General features: G+C 41.2%; 1 protein-coding gene across 4 annotated transcripts in view; it reads left to right on the top strand.

Annotated features, from left to right (window-relative positions):
- The first annotated feature begins 585 nt into the window (after positions 1–585).
- The window catches only part of unc5a (unc-5 netrin receptor A), a 135,036-nt gene continuing 115,206 nt past the window's right edge, over positions 586–20,415 (top strand). For all 4 annotated transcript variants that reach the window (XM_069696969.1, XM_069696968.1, XM_069696967.1 and 1 more), the window contains exon 1: positions 586–1,259. In XM_069696969.1, coding sequence (XP_069553070.1) covers positions 1,166–1,259 — 94 coding nt within the window. In that variant the 5' untranslated portion in view covers positions 586–1,165. The remainder of the gene's footprint in view (positions 1,260–20,415) is intronic.

The raw sequence follows: 20,415 nt of genomic DNA, 5'->3' as shown, positions 1-20,415 counted from the left end.
TGTGCTTCCACTTATTATTCTGCTGACTAGTAGGTGGGAGTGGAGAAATGGATAAACAAAGACACAACCCCCCCCCCCCATCTGAAGTGTATTAATAATCTGCTGTCGATTGCTGGCAGCGTTGTAAAAGGCATGGCTGAACAGTCTGATAATCACTCCACTGACACCCCCAGAAAATGAGCAAAAGCTATCTGGAACATAAGTCACATCCTGGTCTGAGTTTGCTGACAGGTGTACACTCTCAGGGGAGCGCTAATCCTCGTGCTTCTTCGTCTGTGTTTGTCCGTCACTGAAGCACTGCAGCGCGCGAACAAAACCTCAAGACAAACCAGAAGCATATTTAACTGAAACTCAATGACATGCAGATGTGATCTGGCTGAATTTGTATGCAAAGCACCGATGTGATTCCTATCATGCAGGGCTGAATGTCATATCCATCATTCTCATGTACGGCAGAGGATATGAAAAGCACACTTGCAAGGATATGGATGAAATAATTTCCATTCTTACGTGCGTTGCCAGTATGTGGTTAGTTATGCTTATTCAAGATATGTAAATGTTTCCATTAGAAAAAAAAAGGATAGGGCGCGCTCAGGACGCTCCATTCCCAGCGAGCAGCCGTAGTCCGCTCCAGGTTTTTCTCCTCCGCTCATCGCAGCGTATTACCTTCCCTGACTCTCAGCACTCCAGCATTGCTGTGCAAGCAGATGTTCTGTCTCCGATGCCAATTCGCCCAATTTTCGCATTTGGAGAAGGTATTCTTTCGCGCGAAGGGTGCAAAGTGACAAGAAACAAAAAAAAAGAAACTGCCTCCCTCCTCGGCTCAGTGACACAGAGGGGGGGAGTTGGGAACGGATAGCGGCTCTCGGAGAAAAAAAAACAACAACCCAGCAGGCTACAGTAAACCGGCGGTGGCGAGCGAGGTAGCAGTTTATTTACCACACCTGTGATGCGTTGTTCTGAGCAACGAAGACGCACGACCGGGATACTGATGGCCACGCTACGGCAGAAGGATATGTGCTGAGGAAAAGAATTAGGCGCTGCGAAAGAGGCGTGAAGTGCTACAGAGGACTCTCTCTACCGGACCTGAAGACGCTCAGTGCGTCCAGTGTTTCGTCTCTGCTCTCTTGCCTTTTGAAACTTGGGTGATCACAAACCCACGAAGATGCCCTTACTTCTGGGCCCCTTTGTCCGCTGCAGGTTCAGCGCCACGCTCCTCGTGCCCTGGCTCGTCTTTGCTGGCTTCACCTGCGCTGGTGGTGAGTTCCATTTAAATCGTTGATGCTTCTGCTTAATTGTCTTATTGTTGTTGTTTTTTTGTGTGTGTGTTTGGGGGGGGTAAGCGCACTAAACAGAAACGGCTACACGTGGCAAATTGTTTGCGGATGTTTTTTTTTTTTTTTGCTGTGGAAACGCCGGGGCGCGTAACGGAACACGTTGTTGGCACTCCTTATTGTTCTTTAATTTGCTAGCAACACGCGTCAATTAGCCTGCACCTTCAAGGTTACAGGGGGGGGGGGGGGGTGTGGAGCTTCTAACACGCATATCAAGGTTAAAACTTGAGCTTGATCTCTCACTCTCCGGATTGCACGTTTTATTTGAAGCTGCGCCGAGAAGTTTAAATTGAATTCCCTCTGTCGTGACTATTAAGTTGGAACTACACCTGGTTGTAGGGAGCAAACCTACACTGTGTAAGAGACGGGCCCGTGAACAATAAAAGGTTATGCTTAGTAACATCGTGCTCCTTTCTTATTGTCACATAAATAGCTTTCAGCAACACCTCCCTAATAATTTAGTCAGTAAATCTGGAAGCTGTGGAGGTCCAGAGCGCACCGAGCGAACCTGTATTCCTCCATATAACCGGGTCCTTCAACTCCACGTTGCTCTCCGGCCAGGACTCATTCCTGCTGCATTTGCAGTATGATGACAGCTTTACTGAGTTGCTCCACGACCCTACTCGCACTGATGAGTTACATTTTTATGATGGAGCCTCCTGGCCAGACACTCCCGACTGCATGCAAATGTCCTTTGATGTACAAAATAATCAGCAACAGTGAGGTGAGCACCGGAGGGAAGTTTCCGCCACGTAGCAATACTGAAGCCATCAAAAAGATCAATTCGATTTTCATTTCAAAAATCAATTCTGCTCACAAAATAACTGTGCAATTGACATTAAAACATTTTTTTTTTTTTTTTTTTACAACCCAACATTAAGAAGTGCCAGTCATTGACCTGTAATATTCAGTTGTAGTCCAAACCTGCCTTCGAACATTCATATTTATTATTTGATCAATGCACTCACTTTCACTGTTGCCCATAATGCAGCATTTCACAGCTCAGGACTTGGACTATTTTTAAAACACTGTCTTTACTGATTCCCTCTGGTGCCAAATATCATCCTCGCAATGTCTCGCAGCTGGAAGCTGGTGGTGAGTATCCAAAATACAAGAATTCCTCACATCATTTGCCCCGTGCTTGTTTCCGAACTGTTAACCTTGCTTTGGACAGAAGGCAAATATGTTAAAGTTGGTGTAATTGTGTCACCTGCTTCAGGACACTGAGATGATGAATTAAGAGGGCCTTTCTCTTGCATTAATTAGTGTATAATTATGAATATATTAGGATTAAACAAACAGTTATGCTCCAGGGACCTCATACATCAAGCTAAGTAAGTAGCAGTGCGGTGGCATTTACAAGTAATTTTTATGATGCATGTTGAGACTGATGTATTTTGATTGGTTTGCTGGGTTATACGGGTGCTGTGGTGGTTCAGCGTTGCCTCACAGCAGGATGTTATTTGGTGCTTCCAGTTTGGTGTGGAGGCTGTGTTTATTTGGTTTCCTGTGTGTGCTCTGCTTTCCTCCTGCATCCCAAAGACCTGCAGTTGTAGGTCGATTTTAAGACTCTAAATTCCCCCAGGTGTGATGCTGTTTCTTTGTTCGCTCCGTGATGGACTGGAACTCTGCCCAGGGTGTTTCCCTGACTGTCACTTCAATGCTTGCTGGGACAAGCTCACAGCCCTCTCATGACTCCGAGTAGAATACATCAGGTACAGCAAAAGAAGAATACAAGGTTAATTGTAAAAAATGATATTAGCCTCCCCGTCTGTCTTCTGTATCACATTTCCTTCCAGACCCCTTCTCCTTGTTTCAGTCTGTCACTCTATCATATACCAGGTCAGTACAAACATTTATAAGTTCCCATCACAGATTAGAGGCTACCTTGATAGGACAAAGTGAGTTCCAGAAATGGATTGGGAGGTAATTTGGTAGCCAATTCTTCCTACATCAGGAGTGGGACAGTCTCGGCTGAGATCAGTCGAGCTATCCTCTGTAGAGAGGCAAGGCGCTGACTCGGCATTTGTCGGTATCAAAGCTGGCTTGTCTTTTTTGCAGGGAAACATAACTCAGTCAGTAATAAAGGAAGGCCTGTCAATCTAGGTTTGAGCTAGCTGAGCACTTTCCCTTTCACTGTGTTGTGAGTGATCTGACTGTCGGACACAGAGAGAGGAGAGGGGGGGGGGGGGGTGTGCTTTCAGCCTGAAGAACAAAGAACTGTTCTGCTGTGCCGGTGTGTGTGTGTGTGTGTGTGTGTGTGTGTGTGTGTGTGTGTGTGTGTGTGTGTGTGTGTGTGTGTGTGTGTGTGTGCTTGTGTGTGTGTGTGTGTGTGTGTGTGTGTGTGTGTGTGTGTGGGAGGGTGTTTCCACAAGGATTTGCATACATGCATTGCTCTGTGTTAAGTGTATGTCTGTGGATTATTCCATCTCCTGTTGCTTCTGTTGTTTACCATTTATTTAACCTCTGGTCTGTTGCCTGTTGTTAGTCTCTTTACTTCCTCCAGAAAAGATAATCAAAAACCCAACTGTCCATGCTTTTTTTTTTTATTTTGTTTGATTTTCCCTCTGCCCAGTGAGAGTGTTGCCAAGCAATTGTTGTCTGGTTCAGCGAGGGAGCATGGGATTTGATACCAGGCACCTTCCTACTCGTGTGAACAGTCACCTCAGTGCAGTGCAGTTTCCATGGGATGTAAACCTTGTGATGACGCAAGGAGTTGGCCATTAAATGACAACAAGCAGAAATCTATTGCATAATTCAGTAATTTGTGAGTTCCCATTTCTTAGCGAAGTAGTATAAGGGATTCTTTTGCCAGACGTCTCTCATCATGTTAATGTGAATCATCCCGGAGTTGTCTTTCTCGCAGACAGTTTTGTCTCTCCTCATTGACTCACTAAAGAATGCGATAAGGAGAGCGAAAGCTGAAATTAACATAATTTATTGGGGGAAATTGCCTTCTGGTCAAAGGAATTTAAAACCACTTCGTTTTTGTCCCATAGCTAATGCATGGCAAACGATCGCCATGTATTTGCAGGGATATGGTCTTTTACACGGAAGTGATAATTTACAACCAGAGAGAGTTTCTGTTCCCTCTAGTCATGGGAGATGAATTAAAATGACACAGACATCGGGGAGATTTGAACAGTGGGGGAGGGAAGATTTTATATAAAATTATTTGTTTTCTCAACCGCTGATAACTCACACATTGAATTAGCATGATGTACGAATGCAGGACATGCGAGGAGGTAATTACACTAAAAAGATCGGGGACATTTTTTTTTAATGATTTCACTCCTATTACAAAAGCTTATGAATTTTAGACTGCTCTACAAATCGATTTACTTATTTGCAGGACCGAATTGATCAAATCTGTTTAATTTTTATTCACTTTTAATTATTTGTTCATTTTGAAAGAACACAGATGAATTGAATTAATCTCTTCCCTGTCTAGGTCCTGCGAAGTAATTTCTTCAGTTTGAGTTACCGTGATTAATGAAGGCAGAGATAATAGTTCAGAATAAATGAATAAAAGGTAAACAGTGCATGTCAACACAGGTCAGCTTTAAACAGTGGAGGAGCACGCTCCATTTGGTGACAAATGCCCAGGCACCTTATCTTTCAGGAGGCTATGTCCCTGCACTTCTCATTTGCAAATGGCTATCTTGAGGAGTAGCGGAAGGACACATGCGTTGCCGAGGACACGTGGAGGATGAACCTTGCGGAGGGGAGGAGTTCGGTGTTATTTTCTGCAGTCTGTGCAGCAGCCCTGCAAAGGCACTACATCTCTGTCAAACTCTGCCCTTTTGTTTCAATTACCCCATTTCTATGATTCAGGTCTATGCAAGAGCGCTTAGGGGTTGAAGTCGAGCTGTTTCCCTCCTGAAATACAGTACACCGCAGTCTCTATCTGGGCTTTTGTATCTAGGAAGCTTTAAAATGACCTTTCACCCCTGATTGTAGGATGAGATTACCCTATGTCTCGATGGGAACCCTGATGGTAATTCAAGGAAGGTCACGGTATCTGACAATATATCAGTAGGGAGAGTGCCCTCAATCTCAACTGTTGTGTTTCCGTTGCTGCTGACCCTCCTGTGCAGCGACCAGCCACATAATATCCAAGGGCCACCAATGAGAGGCTGGGATGAGCTTGTTGAGCCGAGTCCCGAGTCTTTCTCCTGGAGGGTCTAATCGAATGTTCTTTCCCCCGGGTGTCTCACTCCGTCTGTCTCTCTCTGGAGAGGATGAACATGCATAGCTGACCTTCAACCTTGGATGCCACTGTGTTCTCTTGCTAGGAAAAAAAAATTCACCTCAGCAAAAAACGTGGGACATGTGAAGGTTGAGCTTCAGAGTGCGGAAGTCAATCGCAGTACAAGCTACTAATGCTGCCAAAAGGCACTGAGCTATAGCTTCTTTGTCCACAATACCTTGGCCATGACTTTGCTGACTATTGCTAACCAGAAAACAGATATGGTGGACAGCTTTGGTGTGGGCTAGCGTCAGATAAAAAGTGAGATGCGATTGGCGGATAAGCGCTACTGAAATGGTACGTTCAACTCGCGCCGTCTCTGACCTTCGTTCAGGTGTCAGCAGGACCGGCAGTGTGTCTGTCAGCAGCACCGAAAGGAGAGCGGCTGCACAAACTGTCTTCACCGGGCTGATTGACAGCAGAATTTTCCTGGACAAAAATAGTGTTCATGTAGGCTCAGCATGAAGAGGTCAAATTGTTTTTATGTAAATCAGTGAAGATTATGCTTCATTAAGGCCACCAAAAGGAAAATAAATGCAAGAGCGCCTATGTGACGTACGGCAAAAATGCTTCGAAAAGCCCAAGGGAATTGATCTCGACATACAATCCTGTGTGATAAGGCTTTCTTGTGTTTGTTTTCAGTATACATGATGTACTGACTTGCTGCTAACATTGTACAGTGAGAATAGTGGCGTGTTAGGAGATGTTTTCAGGTCCTACCCGTTCTCCAAGTGATCAATACTCTTCTCCAACTGGTTAATTGGCCATCAGTCACTGTCAGAGGAAGTGCTTAGGAACCCAGAGGTGTCTTGGTGCAGCTCATAATAAGAGCCTGTCCAGTCCTCTGGGTCCTCTCTTGGCCTTTACTTCAGGTCAGGTGGTGGCTGGGGAAGGCGGATCTGAATGCAATATGGAGAGCCATAGATTAATAGTTCCTTAGTAAGGCCACCAGGGAGCGATGTGAAAGCCACTTCCACTTCATCATACAGTGGACTGGATAGAAAGTGTATAGAGCATGCAGTGGGAAAGGAACTTTGAAACAGCGTGAAGGTCATTTGATGTGAAGCGGCATTTGAAAGATTTGATCTGTTTAATTATTATGTAAAATCCTTCATCTTTTTCTGGCAGGTGCTGCTGTATGCAAGAGTCTGGTTTTTGGAGTAAAAAGAAAGAAATACATGCCCTGCTGTTGATGCACTTTTTATGTGAAGAACTTATATAGTAAAAAAAACTAATTGTGGCATGTGCAAAACTTTGGGCACCCTTCTACATGTAAAGTCTCAGAATGAATTGAGTCATTTGAAGCTGTAAAGTAGGTTAGAAACATTGCCAGAGCCTGATACATTGTGACTTTTCAGACCTTGTGCTAAGCTAACACTCAATAACCATGAACTCGTATTTAGACTTAACCCAAAAAGCAGAGGAAGGCTGAAAAATATGTTAATTGCGGTAAGTAAGGCCAGATCTGGAGGAACAAGAACATTTTGAGGTTGAATCTTCTGGATAGAAAGGTGCAAAGCAAAACCTCCTTAAGACTGTAAACACTCTGCAGGAAGGTTTAGCTGCCAGTGTGCAGCATTGATACAAAAACACAGTCTACATGGAAGAGTCATCAGCAGAAAGCCGTACCTACAACCTCAGCACAAAATGTGTATATCGTAAGTATGCAAAACAACATCTAATTAGGCAAAGTTGTTCTGGAAGCGAGTGCTGTAGACACAAATTTGAACTCTGGCCACTCCCACCAAAGGTACGTTTGAGGTAAAAAAAAAAAAAAAGAGCAGAACTTATTGTCGAATGTTAAGCATAGGGTGGAAATGTTCTTCTATGTGGTTTCGTGGCAACCAGTGACATTACGAGGAAAGCGAGAGGAATAGACTCCACTAAATATCAGCAAAGTCTGGATGTAAATGTCATTCAGTCAGTGAAGAAATAGATACTGACAAGAGGCAGTCTTCTATGACAGGACAATGACCCAAGGCAGACCTCAAAATCCACCATAAGCTACTTTAAGAAACGCAAGCTGATACTTTTGAAACAGCCCTCACAGTCCCCTGACCTGAGCATCAGTGGGAAGATCTTAAACACACTAGGCATGTAAGGCAGGCTTAATATTCCAGAACTTTACTAATCCCCAGCGCAGTTGGGTGCCTGAAGCTTTACACGTCACAAGTACAATTGCATTTTCTTCTATTTTAATGAGCTACACTTAAAAATTGACAAAATATGGAATTTGTCCAACTGCAGTGCATACAACTTAAAAAGTTGACTGCATACACTTTATCATTGTCTTATTTAGGGTTAGGTGTCATTTCAATAAGGAGAGATCATTGAAAGTAAATACAAAATTGTATTGATGAGATGTGGTAAGATAGTTTTTTGGCGATTAAGCTCCATGGCAATGCTGCGTCTCCATGGCAATGCTGCGTCAAAGGGGCAACGTCTTGAGAGCAGTAGGCTCTAGGTGAGATGGGTCAGAACCCCCCGGAGCCTAGACGCCGGTGGTGATGGAGGTGTAAAAAAAATGAGGGATGGCTGATAAAACTTGCAGCTCCCTGGAAGACCGGAATAATGAGGGGAAATGAGGAGGAGGAGGAGGGTTGCGCATTAGGAAGACAGAATGACAGAAACAGTATGACATTTAAAGAACAGAGACTGGAGACTGATTGTCCCGACAAATGCGGGCAGAGAGAACAATAGACAACGAAGAGTGACATCAGGATTGAGGAAAGATTATTTTGACAGTGTGGGAAAGCGGAAGTGAGGGAGGAGCTAGAGCAGCATTGATTCACCGAGGTGGAAAAGGGCCCAGACGCGGGGTAACAGATCTTCCTTAATGGACTTGCGTAAAAATGTAATTCAGTTGTCGATACCGGTACTGATACCTTAACTTCGATACCGGTTGCTGAACAATGTTTTTTTGATTATCAACTTCATAAAATCCATTTTCCACAAATGTTTAGTTTTCAAGCATTTAGAGGGAGAGCGTTTAACTCTGGTTATTTTTTGAAGCTACAATTAACAGATGTCCCCTAAATACCTTCCAGGGAAACTATTGCTTGGCAGTAGAATTTACTGATGGTCCCGAAACACCTCATGCTTTGAGTAAATGGTAGCTAGCTGGCAGCACAGTGTTACCGCAGTGCACAGAACCTAAACAGGTATGGGGTCATTAATGTCTTTGAAAAGAGTAAAAGAAGGAGCTCTGATGTATGATTTACCTAACAGAGGGACTTAATTTACCCAGGCTGACTGCCCTAATAGAGGCTACGTATGGTAAACACTGTGGTTGACTTACACTGATGAGATTTTCTGCTGCATAATGTTGCTATGATGGTATTGAAACAATGGGTCTTTTTCTGATACTAGATCGTTCAGAAGCAATTCAGTGTGTGCCATAAAAGTATCTAAGTTTGGTACCCAGCACCAGTCCTGTACTAATAGGAGAAATGATCTAATTTGAATTTGCTCCTTTTCAGCGCCTTTCTCTTAATTTACAAGATAATGACATTTTAGGCTGCTGCACACCTCCAACCAAATATATCACTCATTGTTATGCTTTCCCCTATTTAGCATGGCATGTAAAAGACATAATTAGAAATCACCTAAGGCTATCCGGACAGCCCTGCTGGCGCTTGATTGGCAAGGGTATCTGAGGGAGGCTCAGGCTGATCCAGAATTTGTCATCTTGAAGTGAATTTGTTGACAAGACAGGAGGCACAGTGACCTTTCCTAATTATGTGTATGTGTCCAGGCACCAGTGCCTTAGGCAAGCAATTCAACTGAGTCAACAGAGCGCTGACTTTCGGAGCACATTCAAGCCCAGACAGCATGTTGTATAATGGAAGGTTAGACTATGTTGGGTTTAGCAGTAAGCTTGTTAATAATTCAGTATTGATACACCATTATTAATGTCATTTGTGTCACCTTTTGACTCTTTCTCTTTGCTTAAAGATTCATAAAGAAACCAACAGAAGGATCAGGACAGATTTCGCCCTTTCTTTTTGTTGCCTTCTTTTTACACTCGTACCTAAAATCTCGAGAAAAAAAAAAATCATTCTGATGTTGCGCCATGCAAGTTGATTCCCACAAAACATGAACCATTTATTATCCACCCTAAATGTGTTGCATTGAGAGAACAGCCTGTCTGATCTATGTAGGTCCCTCTGTTATTGTTTTTCCCAAACAAACCATTTCCCGATGTGAAATGAGGTCTGAACATTACAGATTCAAAGCTTAAAGCTAAGCAACAGATTTTCTTGGCAAGCCCATCAGGAACACTACGCTCACGGAAAACACATTCAAGTCCTTACTCCAATAGAATTAATCATGACAACACAGCTGCCATTGAGGCTAGATGCTCCGTTTTATACATGCGTGCCTTGCACTTGATTATGGCTCCTATGGATTTAAATGTCCACTGACAATGCATTCATGTTGAATCAAAGTGTGTTTTCATACCTGCAGTTTCTTGTCACCAATGCTTGAGTTTCAAAAGATGAATACAGAGCTGTCTTGGCATTGTTTTTGTTATCTTACTGTGATTTACAGGCTTGTGTTTCAGGCAGAAATAATAACGGGGCTTTAGTGACATCAGAGAAATAGACTCTTGTAATGTAAAGTAATCAGTTAGCGGTGGATTGACTGATTCAGTGTTGTAAGGATTTAATATTTTAGTCTGCAGATAATTCAGTCTGGTTCATAGCCAGAGCTTTTATCACTCTTTGTAGTGACTCATGTGTTTTGTTTTTCTCATGGAAAACATTTACCAGCATACATGTCACTATATTTTAGAGGTACACATCAGTGATTGCAATAGTAAACTTCAGTAATGTGAAATCATTTAAATGCCATACGTTCATAAGTGATGAATCTGAGGACTCTTTAGATTTTCTGTAGTTATACAGTGGTGTGAAAAAGTGTTTGTCCCCTTCCTGATTTCTTATTTTTTTGCATGTTTGTCACACTTAAATGTTTCAGACCATCAAACAAATTTAAATATTAGTCATAGATAACACAAGTAAACACAAAATGCAGTTTTTAAATGAAGGTTTTTATTATTAAGGGAGAAAACAATCCAAACCCACATCGCCCTGTGTGAAAAAGTGTTTGTCCCCTAAACCTAATAACTGGTTGGGCCACCCTTAGCAGCAACAACTGCAATCAAGCGTTTGCGATAACTTGCAATGAGTCTTTTACAGCGCTGTGGAGGAATTTTGGCCGACTCATCTTTGCAGAGTTGTTGTAATTCAGCCACATTGGAGGGTTTTCCAGCACCAACCGCCTTTTTAAGGTCATGCCACAGCATCTCAATAGGATTCAGGTCAGGACTTTGACTAGGCCACTCCAAAGTCTTCATTTTGTTTTTCTTCAGCCATTCAGAGGTGGACTTGCTGGTGTGTTTTGGATCATTGTCCTGCTGCAGAACCCAAGTTGGCTTCAGCTTGAGGTCACGAACAGATGGCCGGACATTCTCCTTCAGGATTTTTTGGTAGACAGAAGAATTCATGGTTCCATTTATCACAGCAAGTCTTCCAGGTCCTGAAGCAGCAAAACCACCACCGTATTTTACTGTTGGTATGATGTTCTTTTTCTGAAATGCGGTGTTACTTTTACGCCAGATGTAACGGGACACACACTTTCCAAAAAGTTCAACTTTTGTCTCGTCAGTCCACAGAGTATTTTCCCAAAAGTCTTGGGGATCATCAAGATGTTTTCTGGCAAAAATGAGACGAGCCTTAATGTTCTTTTTGCTCAGTGGTGGTTTTTGTCTTCCTCCTTATGCTGTTCACTCGGCTACGTTTGCTCAATTATTAGACCACCGTTAGCACTATTTACTGTATGATTAGATAGCCAAATTAGATTTGTTCAGTTACAAGTTGGCAGGCAACTAGATCCAATATGTACCGTAATCTATTTTAAAAGCTGACAATGGTAAATGTTTGATTAAGCCTTCGGAACCAAATGTTAAATTAAAAACAAATTGTTGAAATTAACTACAGCTCTGTGAATTATTAGTATGCCCAGTTTCGCTGTGGCCACCTGTAATTATATGATGTTGAACAGTGATGTTGCTACATTTCCTGGAATTTCAACACTCAGTTTACTAACCAACTTCATTTTAACTCTGTTTTAGGATCTTGTTTTTTAAGATAGATACAAAATAAAACATCACAAACAAGGAGTTATTAGCTTTCATTTCGGGAGTCAATTCAGGCCAACCAAAAACACACATTACAGGGCTGTTCATTTTCTGTGAACTCAAATTGAGGCAATTCTAAAACTTTGTTTTAGCAAATCTATACTCAAGGTCCAAAAATATTTCGTTCTTAATTGTAGAGAAGATACAAGTGCAAAAAAAACAAGAGTTATAGTTTTATGTCAGGATAAATGTAACCGTTTGCCCAAAAATATTCAATAAAAGCTAAAATATTATCGTGGTTTGTTGTACATCTAATCTTTTGTAGCCAAATCAATTCCACACAACTGAAATCGTTCCCCTTTTTGTAACAAACTCCTCCACAATGGAGCTGCTTTCAGCCATGCTTGTTTTTGTTTTGTGTAAATAACCCACGTATACCTATTGTTAGGCTATTGTTAAGCAAGATGTCATTCAACAAGTCCGGATAATGCCATTATCGCGTTAGGAATTTGCGTTGCTCATTTTAGAAATTATACCGATGTTATTGTGAACGTTATGATAAGCCAGATCCTCTGGTCCTCATCAGCGGCTGGATGATATAACACTTTTGGCTTCAGGTGACCTAAGTGTGGAAATTCTGTCATATTACAACAGAGGGTTTTGTTTAGGTGGGGATTGTAACCCCTGTCTGTTCGTGGGTGGTGTTTGGCACTTGATGGAGATATTTTTGTGTGTAAATTCCATCATTGAAGGCTGTAAATGTTACCATACTGGTAGCTCGTGATGATCGACGACACAAAGAATTGCTCGGGAGGAAAGGCATTCACACATTCAGGCTTTTTAACCCGTGTCATTTATTTTATTTATTAAACATCCTCAGGCTTGTTTACAGTAAGTTGATATACCTTTCGTTAGTGCGCAGGTCATGGGTTAAGTCTGCTGGGTCCAATCAATTTGTATATATATTTGTATGTATGTGTGTATGTATATATATATATACATGTATGTATGTGTGTATGTATATATATATATATACATACACACACACATACATACAAATATATATACAAATTGATTGGACCCAGCAGACTTAACCCATGACCTGCGCACTAACGAAAGGTATATCAACTTATATATATATATATATATATATATATATATATATATATATATATATATATATATATATTTATATTGACATCAGCAGGAAAGTTTTGTGTGGGTGGATAGAAGTTACACTGCAGTCGATGTTTAAGTCTCCGCTCTCCAAAAGACAGTATGATGTGATCATAGTGCCTCCACTCTCGCCTCACAAACGCACTTTAATCTAAACAGGGCACTGAATAATGTGTATTTTCTGCTATGCTGATTATAGCCTCTGAAGTGCTTTTACAGATTATTGATTGTAATTTTGCTGCCGCCTCTTTTGGGAGTTGGCACTGTTCAACACGTTTAGTTAAAACAACAAAGCTCAGTTCATTTTGTTCATCTAATTAATTTACCCAACATGCCGTAGGGGTGGGCAGACATCTGGTGACCAATAAACAAGAATATAAGGAGTTATTTGTTCGATTTGGCTGTCATTTAATAAATGCGAGTTGGTGTCCAATTTCAAGCGGTGATTGAATGTACACTGGCCTCTGACCAAGCTCTGTTCATATGATATTGTTAACAGCTCCCCCTAATGACTTCATCCATCCTTTATTTCTTTGTCACAGTCAAAGATTTTTACTCTCAATTCAGAACATCTCATCAGTCATAAACTGAAGACGCAATAGAGTATTATTCATCTCAGTTATTGCAGATCTGACAATCTAATTGGAGCTTAAAAGTTAGTTGGACATACCAGGTCTGAAGCACAGTGAAAAATGTATTTGTTGGATTGAGGGCGGCTCATGCATTCAGTCTTAAAACCCTGATAAATTATTAGCCATATTTTGATGGCTGTCGCCTGTTATATATATATATATATATATATATATATATATATATATCTGCGCATGTCCTGAAAAAGTCCTGTCATTCTCAAAATGTCACCAAATCATGTCTAACTTCACTTAATCTGAAGGTTTCCATTTCAAGTTACTACTTAAATAAGTGTGTCTGTGAAAGGATGTAAATGTATTGGCAGCCAATAGTGAGGTGATGTGGATGTTTCCTCTACAGCTCATCTTATCAGTGTCATGCAGGATTTCTTCCTTACTCCTGAATTTTGTGACATGTCAAGAATCAGCAGAATGCATGTTTCCCATGTTCACATACAACCCCATGTAATGTAATAAACACTATACACACACACAACTCTGTCCTTGCCTATGCAATTCCTAGAGTAAGGACATTTGTGACTTGCAGACAGTTCGGAGCTTGAATTTCAGAGTTTCCATTTCAAAGGTCTTCCTTTGTCTCCCCAGTTGTACTGTAATCAAACAGAAAACTATCAGCCGTACTCTGTGTAGTCACAACAGACCAGTATTACTGAAGTCCTTCATCTCTACCGGAGTATTTCAGACAGACCCACTCACACACAATCTGTTAAACGTAAAGAAACACCAGATGTGGACTTCTGTTTTGGTAATTACCAACCTTCAGAATAACCTAGTTTCCTTCTGTATATTGTCTGAACTACTATTTTAATAGGTTTATTTTGCTGGAGTGTTTCTTGTATGACCACTGGATGAACTCCCTCAGGGCGTTGCAGAGATTTTGGTGTACCGTGTTGCTCCGGTTCAGGCCTTGTGGCACCAAGGGATCGAGGGAAGGAGGGGGGAGGACCAGCTCCCCTTAATCTCTTCCAGACATGACGACTTCATAAATGCACATTAATCCACGATGAACACTGTGTCTGTGGAGGGTTTGGGAGTATCCGACTTCCACTGGGAAGCACCCTTGTGAGGGTTCTGTTACCCTTCTGTTTCCTTATTAGTGTCTAATAAGACAAATTATAGGGAGAAGAGTTAAAGAGAGAACAAAGAAAGGAAAGTAGAGAGTAAAGTGTTCCCCCCCTACTTTCTGTTATTTATTAGCCATCCTTCCCCCTTGATGGGTTTGTTAAATTTACCACCATCGCCACCACCATATTCCTATTGTACGTATTACCCACGTCTATACTTTTTATTTCACAAATACAGCGAGTCTACACAGCGTTTCATTAGTGCACTTGCATCTATAGTCACCTCACGCTTCTCACAGAACAAAAAAATGTACTATGTTAGACGCTGTCTGTTTTTGATTAACCTTTTACATTGTTGCTGCTGGACATTGGTCTAAATCTCAAAGTGTTCTTATGATTTATCATATTTTCTATCTTTCACAAGTTGCTGGAGCCACACTTCAGACCACGTCCCTGAATCACCCTCTAATGAGCTAACATGTGATGGAAGTGCCACTGCGAGAACTGTGAGATTGGACAGTCCATACTTAGCTGTTTAAAACCATATGTCTGTTTTTTAAATTATCCAGCTGAAAACTTGGACGGATATGTTTCAGCCTGAATCATCACAAAGCCAAATGCAATTTGGCTTATTTTCTAATTTCTTGGTCTGCAACATACACTGGATACGGCTTTGCTGTGCCATTTTCACGAAAGTTATGATTAAATAATAACTTTTTCTGGCTGAGTCAGATTGTTGTTGAAAATGTCATTGTTAAAACTTTTTATATATATATATATATACATTTTTTTTTAAATGTTTTTCCCCACAGCAATGTTACTATGAAATCCTAAGCTTTTACAGAAGAGCAGAGTAATCATTTTAAGAAGATCATTTGCTTCTCAAAAAAAGTCTTTTATCTTTGTGCACTCTGCTACAGAAGTCTTCAAGTCCCTGTCCAGATTTGTAAGGAAGGATTTGTCCCAATTGTGTTCAAAGGATCAAGATGAAGTTGTGAAACAAACCAGTTCCATGTTTAAAAAAAACGACCTTCTTACTTGGATAACATTTGTAAGATCTCACAAAGGCGCTTTTCTCCTGCCTGAGCAGCCTTCAGCTTCCATTTTTCTCAAGCTTACCTTTCAGATTCAGTTATATTAATCAACGGCATACCTTAGCTCTCCTCACTCATTCGAGGAGGCTGAGAAGCTGACAGTAGATCATTTAGGAAGACAATTTTTGTCTGCTTTTCTGTGTCAGCTTTCTCCCTGTAAAACAGAAACTCTAGCTTCAATTGCCAGCATTGAACTAATGGCACACTTTGGTTGAGATTCATGGGTCAACTTTTTTCCCCCAACATAAACTAAAGCATTATCTGTGCCCATCCTCTGTATCGGGCTGCCATTTTGTGTTAAGCCAGCATTGATGCAGAGAGACTCCACAGCCTGTTGGAAATTGCCAGCGCCTAAAGCAAACAGTAGGGCCCGAGATCCCACAAGTATGAAGCAGCCAAGTAAACCCATTAACTGCCTATAGAGTGGTTTGTGCTATTGTCTCCACATGACTCTGTCCACAAATGAACCACAAGCTGATTTACTGTTTGTTTTGGCCATGTTAAATAACTACAGAGGGCACTTCAGTTTGGATGAAATATAATTTGTTCCTTTCACTTAATAATTGTGATGAAAGTATTTAGAAAAAGTTGGAGACTCATGACACAGTTGTGCTTAATTTATGGTGTAAAATGTGTCGTGTAGTGTACAGTAATGCTGGTAAATCACAGCATAAGCATTTCACTTGGAAGATGTAATTTGACAAGTCTGCAGCACTTCATTTTGGGGCACTGAGGCATGATACTTTCTTACTCCGACTTCTTCAATCCCTTCTCAACATATGATGCCCAACTGTACAAATTATTTGAATCGCCAGAAGGTGTTTGATTTATGCTGAGTCTTGAGTTATCAGCTCCAAACAGGCCATGTAGTTTCTCTCTTATCATCCCACCCAGCCGCTTGCAGAATTTCTGCATGTTTTTGAGCTCAGCTCTAAATGTGATGACAATAGTCATGAACAGAACGGGAAGACAAAAACTGCCACTTGCAGCAAAATGAGAGCCTCCCCCTCTCGCCTAATTTTTTTTTAGCGGATTCTCCTACAGTGTGTTTGACAAGAAGGGCTGACAGCGTTACGCAGTAGCGCAACTCAAGCTGTCGTGGGCGCTGCCCGGCCCGACCCCTGTCACACAATTAGCTTTCTGCTTCTCAGATAGCTAGAACAAAGGTGAACTCGGGGAGCTGCGGCTGCGTTCAGTCAGAGTGGAGGGGTGTGCACGACACTGATAACTCTAGGGCACTTTCTTGACCAGAGGAGTTGTTGGCTGTCACTAAACATCACTGTCTTCCTCCCCTCTAATGGCATCTCCAGATTGTGCTATGAGGAACAAAGGCTAGTTGTATGAGCTACTGAGAAAAAAAAATAGAGCGACCCCATTAGGGCTGCAGGCTGTGGTTTGTGACAGTGGCTGTAGACCTATAGAAGTGTCATGACAGATATGAACCAAGGAACAATTATGGGGTGATGTGCTTGAATTGAGCTGGCAGCCTCTTTAACAAAAAGAGAGGGCGGGGGGCGCTATATGAATAGCACAGCAAACACATGCTTGCACACAAAGACACACAGACACACACACACACACACACACACACACACACACACGCACACACAGAGCTGTAATTACTCAATGTGTTAGGTTGGTAAAACTATTAACTTTAAGCAGGAAGGGGAGAAATCGGATGTTATGCTTCCCCTTTTCCTAAGTTGTATTATTCATGAGGTTGAATTCAAAAGGTGAGTGTTAACAAAACAAAACCATATGCAGAATAACAACAAAATGAAACGTTATGAAGAATAATTTGTAATTTTCCGGTGGCGATGGAAATAAATAAATTCAATTGACTGCACTGAATATTTTTTCCTGATAATGACTTGCTTCTGAATTAATTTTTATTTAATGCAAATTTGCATTATCCTGCCAGTAATCAATCTAAAATAGCACTTTTTGGTATTGCTGCCAACAGGGCACTGAGTTAAACAGCAGGAGTGTAATGACTTGGTCTTCATTTAATCCTGGTTGATGTGAAAGAGTCACTGGAAGGCAAACGAAATGTGTTTAACAACAAATAATATATTTTTCTAGGCACTAAATACTTTAAGACAGTGATGAAGCATATCAGCAAAGAGTTCATTTATAAACAGTGGCTGCTAATTAGGAATCCATAAATTAGGATGTTTTCAGAAAAGGTTTTTTGTTGTCTTGGTGTCTTGTATCTGAATACATAAACTCTTGTCGTTGGCTATTGGACCCCAAGTTAATTGGATTAAAAGACAGGCTTATTCTCGGTATTTTAAACGGCACGTATAACCCCTAACAAACAGGAGAAACATGATTGACAGTAATGTGCTGTTTTAGCTGTCAGACTCTGCAGGAAGTGCTCAAAGTTGGCGTTCTGTTGCCTTCGGTGTAGTGTCACTGTTTTTTGTCCAAGGCTGACTCGTAAAACAAAACGTGCTCTCTGGTGTATTTCCTCTTTGAGAAATCTCAACCCTCACTTTCTTTTACTTTTGAGTAGTAATGCTGTTTTTCCCTCATTGTTAGTTCGAGTCTGTTGTATGCAAAGTGCCACATTTTTGCAAAGCATTGCAGGAGTACAACACTTGGCATCAGCGTTGTCACACTAAATCTCTGTCTCCATGACACTCGGAGTCAAAACATGAGCCTTGAAATGGAAGCCCTCCCACTGTCAACATATACAGTAGTACTCTTTTCTAGGAGCTGCTAATGATTCTGACAGAATTAAAAGCATTAAAGGAACTCATTAAATAATTTATTGACATCACATCAAAAAAAGAGCAGTGCAGAAATTTACAGCTACAAAATTAGATTGGGATTTTCTTTCCCTCAAAGGCAGTGCAGTAGGACCTTCCCTATTTCCTCGGTCACAGCTTGTCTTCCGGTCCACGTGTCCAAGTTTCCCTGCAGAAGCTGCAGAGTCCCACAGGTTTATCAGTAATACCCTGGTTAATTCTCCTGCATGTTGAGTTATTGCCGTCAAAGCACCTGTGTCATTGTATCCTGAAATTCTGGCTTATTCTTTCATTTGACGCCTTTATTGCTCCGTGTTCCTGTGAATGCCCCGCACAGACACACAGGGATATAAATGCATGTGTGGTTTGTGGTTTTCATCATTTTATCATTGTTTGCACGTATAGCTACACTGTGGTGGCTACTTATTTGCTCTTTTTGTGGCACTTTGTTTATTCAGTGTTTCCATAAAGATTGAAATGCAAAAAAAAAAAAAAGTAATTGTTTCTGTGTTTGTTTAAATTTGTGTTTATTATATGTTTATAGAAACAGAATTGTTCACACAGTCCCCATCCACACATTTTGTTCACCATGAACAGTTGGTAGCACAATGTTAGAAATGGAGGTTTCTGAGTTTAAATTTTCACCCCGGTTGGCAGATATTGTGGGTTTAAATGGCAACTGATGCTCAGTTAACAATTTTGTTTATTTTCCAACAATGTGAGAATTAAAACTCAATTTGTACTAAAGTAGTTCACAGTGAAGGCATTAAGGACAGGCTAAAGGTCTGTCTAATATCAGTATGATTAAAATTATGACATATTCATTTACAGAGAAATGTAGTTGTCTTAAAATAATCAAAATTGTTGGTTGTTATCAGTGATATTGAATTAAAATGGCCTTTGTAAGAGTGCAGTGGTTATTTACTTGAGCTTCACAACCACCCTCTCTATATACACACCACCTGATGATAACAGAAATGTGCAGGCAACACTGATATGACTTCATTAAATAAACCCTTGACCCCCGCGATGCTGGGTTGATCTATTTCCTTTAAGTCCCTTTACTTCACCAGAGAATGCCCATGCAGAGATTGCGACTGTGCTATCTCCCTATCTTTAATTTAGAAATGCAGGAGGAGTGCACATGGGTAAGATGGTTATCCCCACTCTCTGTCTGTCCCGTTTCTTCATGCATGTTAGCTCTGCAAAAACCTCTTTTGGGAGCACGTAACAGGCCGCATTACAGTACTTGAAAATAGTTTTCTTCGTCTTGTCTTTCCCTAATGACTGCTAGCAGGGGTGATGAAGTCAGAAATTTTGAAAAATTTCCATCACGATGCTCATGGGGCCTCTGAGACTTGACACTGGAAGGCTAACTATCGGGTGCACTGAGACGAGCAGCACGGCTTTGAAATTTGAGGGTTTTTTTTTTTTTTAGCTTTTCCCTTTGAGACATGCATGTTTGCATTGGGACAAAGGGGTGAACACACGGGGTCAGCCGGGAGCAGCGCCCCCGTAGCTGCATCTTGATCAAGGACATTTCTGCAGGGGTGTTGGTAAATCAAAGCAGGGATGATCTCTCTCCAACCACAAAGCCAGACCAGCCTCCAGAATAATGTAGGTGGATTTGGGGAGGTGGGGAGTTCTGGGTGGCAGCGGATGCTAACAACTGACTACACTGTTGCAGGTTTACAGCAAAAAGAGATTTCCCAACATGTTTGACATCTGCTGGAATTCCCCTTTTAATGAAATAGCACAATCCCAAGGCCTGAAAATGACTGCAATTTCTTCATAATCTGATTTGGTTATATACAACATTATAAACTTGATTGGCCAATTTCCTCAGTGAAAACAGTATTTCATTAGCTTTTGATCAGCGTTGATTAATATCTTCAAAAACCTTCTTTTCTGTTCTGCACAAGGCTTTGTCTTGAGCTTAAGCTGATACAAGTTCTG

The sequence above is a fragment of the Brachyistius frenatus genome, unplaced genomic scaffold (genome assembly GCF_029030835.1).
Source record: "Brachyistius frenatus isolate BFR_SWC_R1_liver_20210118 unplaced genomic scaffold, ASM2903083v1 Contig_22, whole genome shotgun sequence".
Taxonomy (NCBI): domain Eukaryota; kingdom Metazoa; phylum Chordata; class Actinopteri; family Embiotocidae; genus Brachyistius; species Brachyistius frenatus.
Note: the sequence above shows the minus strand (reverse complement) of the source record. Positions and strands in the feature narration are given on the sequence as shown.